Source organism: Xiphophorus couchianus, chromosome 5 (genome assembly GCF_001444195.1).
Source record: "Xiphophorus couchianus chromosome 5, X_couchianus-1.0, whole genome shotgun sequence".
Lineage (NCBI taxonomy): Eukaryota > Metazoa > Chordata > Actinopteri > Cyprinodontiformes > Poeciliidae > Xiphophorus > Xiphophorus couchianus.
The window spans coordinates 2,246,993-2,261,663 of NC_040232.1; the positions used below are offsets into that span (position 1 = coordinate 2,246,993).

The 14,671-nt window shown below is 40.3% G+C and overlaps 1 protein-coding gene across 6 annotated transcripts in view; it reads left to right on the plus strand.

Moving 5' to 3' along the window:
• sorcs1 (sortilin-related VPS10 domain containing receptor 1) overlaps window positions 1–14,671 on the plus strand; it is a 153,166-nt gene that overhangs the window by 72,683 nt on the left and 65,812 nt on the right. For all 6 annotated transcript variants that reach the window (XR_003595551.1, XR_003595549.1, XM_028018022.1 and 3 more), the window contains exons 2-3: window positions 5,002–5,069; window positions 13,502–13,601. Coding sequence is in view for 4 of the 6 variants with exons in the window: in XM_028018022.1 (XP_027873823.1) it covers window positions 5,002–5,069; window positions 13,502–13,601 (168 nt within the window). In the remaining 2 variants the exon portion in view is untranslated. The remainder of the gene's footprint in view (window positions 1–5,001; window positions 5,070–13,501; window positions 13,602–14,671) is intronic.

Below are 14,671 nucleotides of genomic sequence, written 5' to 3' on the forward strand. Positions count from 1 at the left end.
TACACGTCCCCTCCATGGGCTGCCACCTTATCGTGGTGGGGGGGTTTGAGTGTCCCAGTGATCCTAGGAGTTATGCTGTCGGGGCTTCATGCCTCTGGTTGGGCCACCCAATGCAGACAGGTCCAAGGTGAGGAACCAGAACCAAGTGCAGCCCAAAGATCCCTTATGATGAAAACGACCATTGGAAACAGGGGTTCTGCTCGCCCCTACATGAGGTCCCACCCTGGAGCCAGGCCTGGGGGCGGGGCACGTTGGGGAGCCCCTGGTGGCCGGGCTTTAACCCACAGAGCCCGGCCGGGCTCAGCCCGAAAACAGCCAACTATTTTGAATGTAAACAAGAATGAAGAGTAAGATATTTGGTGGTGGAATGATGTCACACCACCAGCAAAGGAAGACTCTGTGACGTCACTGGTGATGCAGTTGGTGATGTCATCAACTGCAGAATTGTATGCAACACAATTCTGCATATTTTTCATTGCTTGCGATATCACTGACCAGTTCAGACGTTCAAAGCTCTTCAATCGATGATTTTAGTGATTGTATTTAGGAGAAAATGTCCCATCATACGCTCAGCCCGAAAAGAGCCCATGGGTTCCGGCTAGAAATAGTCGGACTCACTGCAGTGCATGGCTCTGGTTCTGGAGCCGGTCTCCTTGAAAGGGGTGTGATGTTCTCCCACCCTGGAGTTGCCCCTTGTGAGAGGCGCTGGGCAGGAGTGGGCTTTCTTGTTGCCTCCATCTTGGTGCCTGTACATTGGGGTGAACAAGAGGATAGCCTCTCCCTCTACCTACGGGTTTGGGTCGGGTTCTGACTGTTTACCCACCTTTTTAAGTCCTTGGAGGGGGTACTGGAGAGTGCCCCTCCTGGGAACTGCCTTGTTATACTGGAGAGGTTTTCTCTGTTGGGTCTCTGGGCTCCCTTAGAGACGGGGTGAGAAGCCCAGGAATCCAGGAGTCATAGATGTGTTTACATATATCCAGGGTTTCCCCCAGGGTATTATAAGCCCCCTGACCTCCTGCATCAAGGTAGGAGTCAAGATGAAACCCCACTGCGTTGCTCTGCTGTGCAGCTCGATGTGAACTGCAGGTATAACATGTGGTTGTGCTTGAAGAGGTGCGTTGAGTGAGCAGTGAGAATGATTTATCTTTGTGAACAAAGAATCATGTTGCCCAGCGTGGCTCTGTGTCTGCGCTGTAAACTTTATGTCTGTGCTCTTAGCATCTTTTCATACAAAAACAAGATGGCGAGGGAAGAAACGCAGTTTAACCTAATTTGGTTCTAATTACAAAGACAGGAAATCCACCTGCCACACATACGGCTGAGAGAGAGCGAGACGGGGAGGGCGAACAAAACGAACGATTCTTTATGTGGGAGGATGACAAATAACAGAGTCCTGACTGTCCCAGTGTCGAATACTTTTAAAAATCTTATTTTATAGGAAAGTATATTAATGTGGCAATAAATGGAACAATAATACCAAAGATGCATCTTGATTTTGACCTTGAATTTTGATCCAAACATCAACAATATCAACATGAACTGTTTGGCATATGAGAGATTATTTTAAATACTTGACCATTTTCCAATGCATATACTGCAGCATATCACTGTAAAAATCTTTAACATTTGGATGTAAACACAGAAATGTACTTATTGAATACAATTTTATTCCTATTTGCATGTATGGACGCATCTAAATACAAGCTTCTCTTTAATATTCTATCAATCAGTCAAGTTTATTTGTATTGCAAATTTCAGCAACTAAATGGCAAATAAAGGACTTTAAATCATATAAACACAAATATATGTTTAATGTACAATTAAATTGTACAATTAATCCATCCATCCATCCATTTTCTGTTCACCCTTGTCCCTAATGGGGTCGGGAGGGTTGTTGGTGCCTATCTCCAGCTACGTTCCGGGCGAGAGGCGGGGTACACCCTGGACAGGTCGCCAGTCTGTCGCAGGGCAACACAGAGACATACAGGACAAACAACCATGCACACACACACTCACACCTAGGGAGAATTTAGAGAAACCAATTGACCTGACAGTCATGTTTTTGGACTGTGGGAGGAAGCCGGAGTACCCGGAGAGAACCCACGCATGCACAGGGAGAACATGCAAACTCCATGCAGAAAGACCCCGGCCGGGAATCGAACCCAGGACCTTCCTGCTGCAAGGCAACAGTGCTACCAACTGCGCCACTGTGCAGCCCTGTACAATTAATGTAAAATTCAATTCAAATCTTTACATTTGAATTGAATTGAAAACAAAAATTAAGTCATAAAAACAACATATAATCACCAATTGACAAAGCAGAAACAAATATTACATTTTGTCATCATCGAAATCATCAATACACATCCAATAAGTTGGTCAATGTTTTTTTCTCCAGAATAAACTAAAACCTAATATTTGATTGGATCACATGAGTTCGTAAGGAACTATTTACATCTTATTTATTTGTAATTTTTAAAAACTATTTATCCATATTATCTAAAACTTACTTTACTTCAGTGGATTCCTCTCTCTGCTGGGTTTAAAACCTTGATCTGCAGGAATCAGCGCCGCAGCTTAAGGAGTTTTCTTCCCTCCTCTATCCACTTTATTCCGATCCCCCATGAAGCTTTGCGTGATTTATGGGCGCGACTTCCGCCGCTAACCGGAACCGCCATTTGTTTACATGTTAGGAACTCGCTAACCGGCTTTCCTTAGAGCTTTTAGGCTATAAAATAAGTGGGAACTCCAGATATCACAGTTTACATGTGGCAATATTGTTTTACTGCTACCTACAGCTAATGCGGGGAGGGATGGCGACTTGAAGAAATGGCTGCAAATAACCGAACTAGCATAGTTAGCTTCTTCACTGACTCAGTTGCTTCGGAAGCAGATGCGGGTTTTCTTCCTTTGACTTTTTATCCACACAATGAAATGATCACATAAAGCATTTTGGGTTCTCTGTTCAAGTTTACAATTTTTAACCAAATTCTTTTTGTTTCCTTATCTGTCGTGTGAACGCAGTTTAGGTTTTCTCCATAAAGCACTATTTAAATTGATCAACTTCAATATTTGTAATAATTCAGAACTTAAAGTGGTTTTCTGAATGACATTTAATTAGTTATTTTTACTAATATGGACACAAACTGGTGGAATTTTCATCTTCACACTGAAATAATAGGAGACATTTTACATCTTTTTAAAGTATTTATGCTCTGAAGTGTCTCTAAAGCAGCAGCTCAGATTTCCTCTCCTGCTTTTGGACACAGCTAGTCACAGAGACTCAGTGTCTTCTAACAGAGGCATATTAAACATTTTTATGAGGAATTAAAAATGGAATTAGAATACTGGGAAAACTCTCCAACTGATTTCTCTCAGAGTTTAATATTAACGCCTGTCCTGAAACTATCGGCTGCATCCCGTCTCCACACACCTGGATCAGCTTCCAGTCGTTCTGCACATGCTCAGTAGCGAGTGGTTCATTTGATCCAGGTGTGTGGAGACGGGATGCAGTAACTGACTCCTGAATTCAGGTAAAGTTATAGTCAAATTAACGAATTTCCCCTCAAAAAACTTTGCAATGTGAATTCTTGTTTCAGATTCTATAAATATGAGCCAGATTCCTGTGTAGCTGTTTTTATCTCAGTGTGTGTGTTTGAGTCTGGGAGTGTGTTCTGCAGACATCAGAGCTGAAGCAGCAGATTGATGAACAGCTTCAGCCTTCAGGGTGTCAGGAAGCCGAAGCCTCTTCCTTCCTGCTCTACTGTCCTCCACAAAGACCCCGAACACATGAACACTCACAGCCACTGCTTCTGCTCCAATCTCTGCTCCCCTCCCAACCCTCATCAGAAGTTTAATAGATTCATAAAAAGTCTTATACCCACTCTTTACACAACCCTAAGGCAGGCACTTTTTATTATTTCTACTCTGAACACTCCACATGTGGTTAGAAAATGCTTTAATTGTTCTGAAAGTCTGAAAAGAAAAAGATGAAACCAATGGCAAAATGACAATTCAATCAACATGCAGAGGAGCAAAAACAGATTGTGGATGAGATGCATCAAAAGAAGATTATCAGGAATCTGTTTCATGCTTCTGCCAAGAAACAAACTGAGGATTTTTATCCTCTTTGACAGCAAAACTGTAAATGTTTGCATGATGTTTGACTGGAATAAGTTTCCATTTTAATCTGGTTGATTTCCTTTAATTCTGAATGAGAAGATACATTTATTTCCTCATGAAGCAAGTGAGATAAAACATTTAGATTTACAGAACATCTGAATTTCTATTCAGCTGTGTGACAGCTTGAGAAAAATATGGAAAAAATTAAATAAAAGACGTCTGTGTCTGACTGCATCAAGCTGCTGAGGGTTTCTGAAGGAGTAAAGCACCAAATATATAAAGAAAACTGTTCATGAGTCAAACAGAACCTGGAAGGTCCAATATGTTTCTCTATCAGTAAATAACAGGAAAGATTCAAATCTGTTTAATTCACAAACTTTCTGGATACAAATACACTGCTCAAAAAAATAAAGGGAACACTTAAACAGGTGTTTAACACTTAAAGTGTTCCCTTTATTTTTTTGAGCAGTATATTTCCTCAGATTGGTTTGTCCACCAAGTGTCATCAGAGCTGCTCCAACACGCTGCCGCTCTGAGCGACGCAGTTCTAGAATGCGACACTCGTCGTCCATGAACGGTGAAAGATGAGGGTCAAAATGAGAAAATCTACTTCATTTAACTGAATGATGGATGGAGGTCCAGTTACTCAGATGGAGAAAAAGAACTTCTACTTTGAACAAAGTTAGAGAGAAAAAAGGCTGAACATTTATAGTCTAATTATTTCAGACCAAAAGAGGCTGAAATCTCTGACTGGGACTCAATTCTTCCTTCCTCACAATGTTCCTTGAATTTCTGACTTTAAATTTCCTGTAAATTTAACGTCTTTATGCATGGAAGCAATAGATTTGCGTCCTAACTGTTACCTCTGTTGTTTTGCAGGTAATTCTGATGCTAACCAAACTCTTTGACTTCAACCTCAACAGTGTGACTGAGAGTTCATTATGGAGGTAAGAGTCTCACACGTTTCACCAGATCATGATGGGAGCCAGTCTGAGTTTGACACGGTAAATTGGTCCGAGGAGCCGGTGAGACGCCGGCCACACTTCCCACGGCTTTAATCGTGATTTAAAAACGCTCCAGGCTCCACTTGTGGGAACAAGGATCCAGATTCTCACACACTGAGAATCACTTAAATGTTTGAAACTTCTGGGGGAAAGTAAAGTCAGAGGAAGATCTCAGGATCATGAGTCTATCAGAACCTGGAACTGACGGCTCGTTAGTGGAATCAGTCCAGAACTTTGAACCCAAAACCATCAGCTCTCAAACTCAGGCTGTGCTCAAGTCATGGACGTGTTAAATAAATCTTTTCAGGTCAGTTTTATGAGATAAGCTCCAACACTTCCAGCTTCTGCAGTCAGTTATGAATAAAGACATAATTCATTTGGATTACTAAACATATTTAGCTTTAAAGCTACTTGTGTCTCAATGTTTGGGTTTTTTGTTTCTTCTGTGTTTTTGCTTTATTTTCTTGTTCATATCCGTTAAGGTCTTACCATATCTGTATTTGGTTTCTGGGTTTATTCCTGCATTTTATCCTTTGTGCCTCTGGATTTTATTCTTAGATTAACGTTTTTCTTCCCCTCTGACTTGTAGCTTTTTTCTGTCTCAGTTCTTCTCCATGTTCACCATTCAGACTTGAATTGGTTCCTCTGAGACAAAATAATGAATCTTTAATAAATATTCGATTTTCTGCCAGCTGTGCATCACAGCTGTCAATCCAAACACTTATTAAAAACTTTGTTTTAATTTGCCTTTGGCTAAATAATGTTATTTAATGTCCCTTTAGGATTAATTAACCATTTTTGAATAAGAAAAGTTTCTTTCAGTGAAGTGTTTTTGTGGAATATTAGCTAACCATCTCCGCAGCGTTAGTTATTGTCTCGACTAAAACTGACTTTATTGAGGAAGGTGTTTGAAGGGTTTCTCATCTGTCCTGTCTGGGAGGCAGCCTGAGGCGCCGCAGACACGCAGAGCTGCGGCGAACGCAGCGTCACAGGAGGCCACTCAGCTCAGAGCATCCAGCCATGATCCCGCATTATCCCGGTAATGGTGCCTCTCCAACGCTGTGATAAATCTAATAACCTGAGAAAACACAGCGCTTCGTAATGGACGGATGATTAAAGGTGTGTGTGGAAAAGCCTGACAGTCCGACAGAAAGACAGATGAGTGAACAGATGATTCACGTTTTTGAGTGAGAGAAGAGTTTAATGAGTGGACGGGACATTAGTAGAAAATTTACAGCCGGGAAGACGGAGCGGCACCTCGGGGAGCGATTCCAGCCTGAAGTAGGCAAAGCTGCATGAGGCAACAGCTTGAAATTTTTCTGCCCATAAAATGATGTGATGGGTGTGAGCATGAATCTATCAAGCCGTCGTTTCTTTATGGACAGCAGTGAAGTCAGCGCTTTTAACAAGTAACAACACAGTCAAAAATCTCCTCAAATGAATCTTCCAGTTTTCTGTTGGTCTCCAGTTTTACAGATTTAGTCTCATTATTGATTTAAAAATTGGCTTTGCTCTCGTAGGCAGGCAGCTCTGGGTTCTCAGATATGATCACATCAGTGAGAATCTGATTTGGTTTAATGTCATCAAATTGTTTCATATGTCAACAACCAAACGGGGTCCCAGCAACAGAACATGAAAACAATAAGTCAAAGTAAAGAAATGAAGGAACGTGATTTTATAAATGAAAAGAAAAAGCAAACCGTAATATGTTGTCTGAAAAATACTGGAATATTAAACTGTCCCTCCGTCTGCAGGTCTAAGATCTTTATCCAGTTCTCTGTAAGGATCATGAAAAAACACTGAAAAATACTGACTGTATTTCAATTTTTAGCATCCTTCAACACAGTGAGAAAAAGGCGAAGCAGCATCCATTCAGGATTTTAACACTTTTACAGCGTCTATAAAAGGTATTCAGCCCCTTGGATTTCTTTTATTGCTGTTATAAATCAATCGTGATTAACAGAATTTGGATTTTTTGATAAAAATAAAACCCAACGAAACTTCTAATGTCAAAGTGAAAACAAATTTCTACAAAATATTGACAAAATACGAAAAAAAAAAAGACATAAAATGAGCCCCTCCAGTCAGTGTTTAGTATTTGCACCTTTTGGCCGCCGTCACAGTAGGGAGTCTGAGGATCGGTCTCATTGGACGCTGGTCTCATTGGTCCTCATTGGATTGGTCCAATGAGACCAATCCAATGAGGATTGGTCTCTCCATGACGGCAACAACTGTAGAACTGGAGAGTAGTAGGAGAATCTAACAGGAACGTTTTAGCCTGGTCTTAAAAGTGTCAGCGTCAGTCTGAGAACTGAAAGATGATTAAGATGATACAAAACCCAAAACATTCAAATTTAACAGAAGTTAATCAAATTTTTGTCTATTCTATACTCTCCATTTTGGATCATTTTGCTTTGTGAGTTTAAGTCCTTCAGTCTCCATCTGCATCACTTACTGGAGTTCCACATTTTTACAATCCTTGATTTCCTGTAGTAGACCCCGAAACATAATGCAGAGGGCTTTAAGTGGCCCGAGAGCCACAGGTTAACCCCCGGCCTCAGAACCGTCTCCACTGCTCACCTCTACATGTAACATCGTCCCTCATTCTTCACTGCGTTGGGTATCATCTTCAAAACTAGTCCGCCATGTTGAGAATATTGGCCTGAAAATGTTTCCTAATGAGGGTTTTTGGATCCTCTCTCACTGTGTTCAACCACAGAGCTGCTCGTTTTAAAAACACGCTGATTGTTTTAAAAAAAACAGGCTTTCAGGAGCCGGAGGTGAGCCGTGGATCGTGACGGGCGGCGGGATGATGGAAAGGCATTGCGGATGTGGAGAGGAGGAGGGAAGGCTCTGATTTAGCCAGCTACTCCAGAGTTTCTCTGAGTGAGAGTGCCAGGTTGCATAAATTCATCCTGGCCGACTCATCGCAGCTGCTGCTTGTCTGGAGCGGCGCTGCTGGCGTTTCCTGAGATCCACGCATATCTCTCTCTCTCTCTCTCTCTCTCTCTTTATCCGGACCGTGATGAACCACATTCCCGAAGGAGCTGCCTATCAATGTATAGCACTTATAACTGGGACTTTCTAATAAGCCTTTTAATATGCGGCTCCAGACAGAATTTTAATCTGTTTCACAAGGACTAAAAAAGGTTTTTTTTTGGTTGTGAAAGTTTTTAATGCCTCAGATGTTCCTAATATATCCGGAATCCATTCTCCCCACTGAGCTGTGTCGGTGTAAAAATGCTGATAACATTCCCGTGTCCTTGGACCGACTCATTCCGTCTTTGTGGAGGCAAACAAGCAGCCAGACTGAGGCCTTTTTCCACCTGCAGCGAAAATCCACTCAGCGTGGGGTCAGAGCCGCGGCGCGGTTCACGCCCACGGCCTGACCGGGAATCAGCCCAGTTTCAGCCCAGTTTCAGCCCAGTTTCAGCCCAGGTTCAGTCCAGGTTAGGTCCAGGGTTCACCAGAACTCCACTCAGATACTCAGATATTGATCCACTCAATATTGTTTTAAATCAGCCACAAAAAAGCATTTTTATTATGAATGATCTGTTTAAGGTCATCCCAAGTATACTTGGATTTAAGTTTAGACTTTGACTAGGCCACTCTGAAATTTTCATTGGTGAGTTTGACTTGTTAGTACCTGCTGGTGTGCTTCACATCATTGTCCTGCTACATAACCATAATGGAGGAGCTTCTTCTGGAGACCAGAGTTCATGGTTCATTCAGCAGAACGGCAGCTCCAGGCCGTCACTCTGACGCCTCCATCACTCACCTTCAGGGTGACGCTGTTGTTTGAAAACGGTGCTTTAGGCTGTTTTCCCACCTGACAGTCCACTAGACTCGGTTCAACTGAAGGAAGTGAGGACAGTGAGTGAAGAAGGATTACGACAATCCTTCATGAAATGCAAACAAAAATGTCAGATTTCAGTGGTTGTAAGATTTCCATTTTATCTTTGGTAAAAGATCACAAACTATTTCTCCAGCCAGCTCTAGACTGGCTTGTTTGTTTTGGTAGTATTTACCCAGAATGCCCTGCGCTGCAGTCCACTTCCTGCTTTTGGAGTGGTCTCCTTTCTGCTTGGCGTTCATATTCTTTAACCGAACCGAGGCAGGTTTTAGACGAACCAGAGTTCGATTGTAACTATTTTAAGACTCAGATGTTAGAGACTTTTTTTCTCATTTGTTTTCAAATTTCTTTTGTTTGGAGAACGATGTTGCTTTTCAAAATCTTTCACCCTATTTCATGACATGTACGTGGTTTGAAAAACTTTATTTTCTCTTAACCAAACTAATTTGATTCACATTATCTTTGTCTGACCTTAATTTATTTGATAATCTGCAGTATTTAGTTAGGTGAGGTAAGACAGTAAAAACAGAAGAAATCTGTCAGAGGTAAATAATTTTTCACTGTATCGTTTTGTCCTTGAAAAATAATCATTTTTCACTTGATGTGCTTTCATCCTCCTGGGATGCGGACGGTGCGCAGCGTTTAAAGTTGCTGCCACAGTAGAAATGCGTCACTGGGTCTTAAATCTGGTTTTCTGTGACAGGAGCCGATCAATAGTCCGATGATGTCACTGCCTAGTGAACCCAGACACCAATGATTTCTGATAAATAGTACCAGTTTCACCCATCAGATGACAACGCATTCACTCACCATGGATACAGTCCAAAGTAAACCTGAAAAGGTTCCCCAAGGGAAGCAAATTGGTAATATGTTGAGAATATTTTTCTATTTTCATGGCTTTTTGTAAACTGTGACATTCACTGAAATCCCTTTAAACAAGATCTTCAGTCTGGATTTAAAGGAATGAAAGAAATATATCAGTTGATGTGAGTGATTGCTTTATTTGAAGTCACGTGAGGCGTTTAGGGCCGTTTTCGCTGCATTTTTAGGATTTGCATGCTTTGGGCTTTTTTTCTCTGGTTTTGTGTGAAATGAGAAAAAGCTCCTTGATTGAGCCCCAGGCCTCTGAAAACAAATTAAACCTGGCAGCTCAGAGAAGTCGTTCAAACTTTCAAAGACAGCCTGAAACGCTAAAATCCTATCCAAGCACAGATTTGTCATCAGTGGTGCGGCTGACGGTAGAATATATTCACGCTCCTCTGAGGACGATGTGGATTTACCAGTTTAAATCGATTTACAACTCTGTAAACATAAAGTGTCTCTGGCTGGCAGGAGAAAATCCAGCCCTGCTGTTCTGTGCTGAAGGTTACAGCTGCATCATCTGGAATCAAATATTTAGAGGAAAGTTCATTTATTTTAGTAATTTCTTTTAAAAAGTGAAAACTCATACTATATAAATTCATTATTCAGACATATCAAGGTTTTGTTCATCTTCTTGAGACTCCAGGATTTGCATCAATATTTGGTTTGTGTAATTATAAATTATGACTAAATTATTAATAATTTCATTCATAATAAATGGGAGTTTCTTTGATTGAATCGGGGTGCCACCAGAATATCAGGAATTAGTCACATGTGTTAGTCTCTCATGAAGGAATGAATTGTGAATCTTTTCATTAGAGATTAAAATATAGCGCAGTGTGTGTATTTATTTTATATAACATATTTTAATAAGATGAGTCTAGTCATTTATTTCTACTATAATTTGTGTAGATGTACCTGAATGTGCTGAAAATCCCAGCTGAGTTCAGGAAGTTAAAGCAGGTCTCGTCTGGGTTGTATGTCTCTTTATGGAGATAAAAATAGAAGTTCTGTGTTTCCTTTATTCAGGTCAGGAGAAGAAAAACTGACTCCAAAACACTGACCCCCATAAACATAACTAGCATTGGAGAAAAATGCAGCTCCCTTTTCTTATTTATCCATATATCAATAAAACTCATCCAGCCACTCGGCTTTAAAGTCAATGTGTCAACTTTTATCTGAATCTCTACAGTTTAAACATTTTTCTGCTCTTGATGACTCACTTTTCCAGTCTGAATGTGACGTTTAATCTTTAGACAAAAAGAAGTTCAGGAAATGTTTTCAGAGAAAACATAACATTCTTTTGGAAGATATTAATCCTGAAACAATTCCACTCTGCAGAAGATGAGAGGAATTTATATAGGTGGTCGTCAATCATCGCTGCCTCAGAGATTTCTTCAAAGATTTATTCTGGAGTCTGAATATCAATGAGTTTTAGTTTTTTACTTGCAAAAAGTTCCTTCAAAGACAGCATGTAAACAGTCTCCACCTGTCAGATCAGCTGAGAGGTTCTAGTAAACAAGAGAGCTGCTAATTAACTTTAGTCCCATGGGGGACGTTCAACTTCTACAAGTTTTTTCAGTGGTGAGGAAGACTAGACAAAATGTAATCTCATTGGAATCAAATGCATTCAATTTATAAAACGTAACTTTTATTCTATACAATTATGTAAAGAAGTTTTGTTTTTACTTTGTTTTTACTTTATTTACCCTGTAAATGTGGTGACCTTCCGGTGACCCAAGACAGAGCAATCAGCACCAGATGGAGTTAACCAGCCAACTGTCTGACATGATCAGAGGAGTTTATTAGTTAATCTATTGGCAGGTGGTTTATAACTCCCCCAGATACCGCAGGTCCTCTGTGTTAGCTTCCTGGTTCTCTGCTGGTTCCTCCTTTTATTCTGGCCAGGCTCCATTCTCCTGCTCATCCTGGGTTTTCTTCTGTAAGATCTCTGTCTTATTTATTACTAAAACCAGTCCGTCTCTGCAGTCCTTCATTAACCACAAAACACTGGAGTTCCTTCAGAGTTTCTCCTCTTCATCCCTGAAACAGCGTCTCGGGCGTTCACCCTGTTTGGTAGCATCGATGTGCAGCAGCTGATCTCTGGATAGGATGAGCAAGACGACACATGGTGGAATAGGAACCGTGTTACTGATGCAAACCTAAGAGTTTCCACAGCTTAGAACATAAAACATTGATGAACCTGCAGCCATAAAATAATACAAAGCCAAACATCTTCCTCATATCAAATAATATGAAGCGTAGAGAAACAAAATGTTTCACTTTTATGCTGTGCAGTAACAAAGATGGTCATCCCAAAACACTGACTTAGTTATCCTTAAGCCACTTTATAACTGGTTTGGTGGGATGATGGGATCATTGTCCAGTTAGAAAACCTGTTTGTGGTCAACGTTTCGCCTCCTGGCTGATTTAATGAGATGTTGTTGTTTTAATGAAAATCACTTGGCAACTTCCTACTAACATCACCTGAACAAGCACTTTAAGAAAAGTTAAAATGTATTTAGAAAAAGAAAAATCAGTCCAGATGGCGTCTGCTGGAGCACTTTTTCCAGGAACAAGTGATCATCTCAGTGGTTTACAGAAAAATGGAAAAAGAGCACATTAAGTTTTAGAGTTAATCAAATAATAAGTGTCTAATAATTATTCATATAAGCTAGATCGCTCTAAATTCTCCTTAGGTGTGTGTGGGCGTGTGTGTGTGTGTATGTGGTGTGTGTGTGTGTGTGTGTGTGTGTGTGTGTGTGTGTGTGTGTGTGTGTGTGTGAAGATAGGCAGCAAAATCCCTCATGACCCCTCGCAGGATAAGTGTGTTGGATAATGGATGAGTGGATAAACTTGAGCTAACAGCTCCATAAAAACAAAAGTTTCTGTTCTGAATGATCTGAAGTTCAACAGTCGACCCGTTAAGGTTCTGTGATCCAGAGCAGCTAAATAATATTTCAAGTTAGGAAACTGAAATTGAATCATCAAGGCTAAACGTTGTATTTAAAATCTGTCAACTGTAATATTAAATGTTTCTATTGACATCTTTAACTTACAAATAAAAATATTAATTATGAATCTCCTGTGGGATTGAAGGGACCGATGCAAGGTCAGTTTTATTTCTAAAGCATATTTAAAAGAACTAAGTTTTACCATAAAACCTGATAGAAAACTCGTTAGCAAGGCAGTGCAGTGCAACATTTAAAATGTTCATTAAGTTCAGGAATGATAAATGGATAAAATGCAGAGTTAATCAAAACTAAACAAATGAAAAAGCCACAGAAATACACTTTATGTTTTTAGTGACTGAATTACTTTGATGGATTTAAACATTTGTGACAAAAAAGCCGAAGTGAATATTTTCCCTTGGCTTCTCATAAATGATCTCAGAGTCTCCTGAAAGTTTAACTTCAGCCATGTTGGATTATTTGTTTTGACATAAAACTGTGTTGCTAACAACGTGTCGTGTCCCAGCGTTGTGTTTGTCTTTACGGTGCAGCTGTTTGACCTCCTGCTGGGTTTTCAGTGTCGCTCTGAAACCAAACAGGAACTTCGTCTCATCTCAGCCTCTTCCTGCTGCCATCTCTCTGCAGAAAATGTTTAATTGCAACTAGTAATTGACCAATCTGCTCACCCGACCTTTCTGATTAAATTTCAGGTCAACTGACTATGGAGCAACGTACCAGAAGCTGAACGACAAAGTGGGAGCGAAGACGATCCTCAGCTACCTGTATGTGAGCCCCAACAACAAGAGAAAGGTAAGACTCCTGGTCTTCTGTCTGCTCTCAACTCAACTCATTACAGTTTGTGTGTCAGAGCTGCTCTTGTCTGCTGCTCAGCTCAGGCGACAGACTGTGAAATGCCATTTCCAGCTGATTGTGCTGATGTCTGACTCGTTGTTCTGGGTTGTCAGGAAGACGCTCAGAACAGAACTGATTGTTTGTTCACATGTAGACTCCACTAAGACAGGCAGGACGAGCTGTTCATGTTGATGAAATGGAAATCACTTGGTTGGATATTTGAGTTTTTGTCATGGAATTGTTAGAACCATCTGTTTTTAGTTTTATTCTAATCATGTGGGTTAAAAACAAGGCAGGAACAAAGAAAATGACAGAAACTGTCTGTCAATAGGAAAAACCCTGGAAGATCTGGCAGTGATGTGGGAAACCCTCAGGATACAACCAGAGGTTGTTACTGGTTGACAGATCACAGAGAACTGATGAGAACAGCAATATAAAAGATACAAACAAATCGAACTAAAGCACAACCAAGAGAAAACCTTAACATCATGATGCATTCATGCCTTTAATTTCAACTTTAATGATGAGAAAAGGAAACACAAATTAAATTTTTATATATATGAAACATAAAAACTCACACACATCCTTCATACTGCTGAAGAATAACACCCTGAATATGGTTTATAAGTTTAATTACTGCTTTATTTATGCACTTATTGAAAACCTGGGGTGTTTATTCACTTCTTTATTTGGAATCGAAGGCAGATAAATCAAATACTGACTTGTGCTCATATTGCAGTTCTGCTCACAATAGAAACATTTGAAACACCAAATGTCTTCCTGTTTGTCTTGGTTGTTGGTTCTCAGATCTTTCCATCCCTAGAAGATAAAATGTGGACTTCTCAACTCAAAGTCATTTTCAGTTTTTAGAGTTACAGTATATGAATGACATTAGAACAGGTGGAGATGCTGAAAACTATTTACAGTTTATTTCAAGTATTTGATTTTGTAAGTTAGCTCTCCTGAAAAAGTCCCAATCCGTCTGTGGATGATTTCTGTTCTGACGTAAACGGCCAGAGCTACATTAA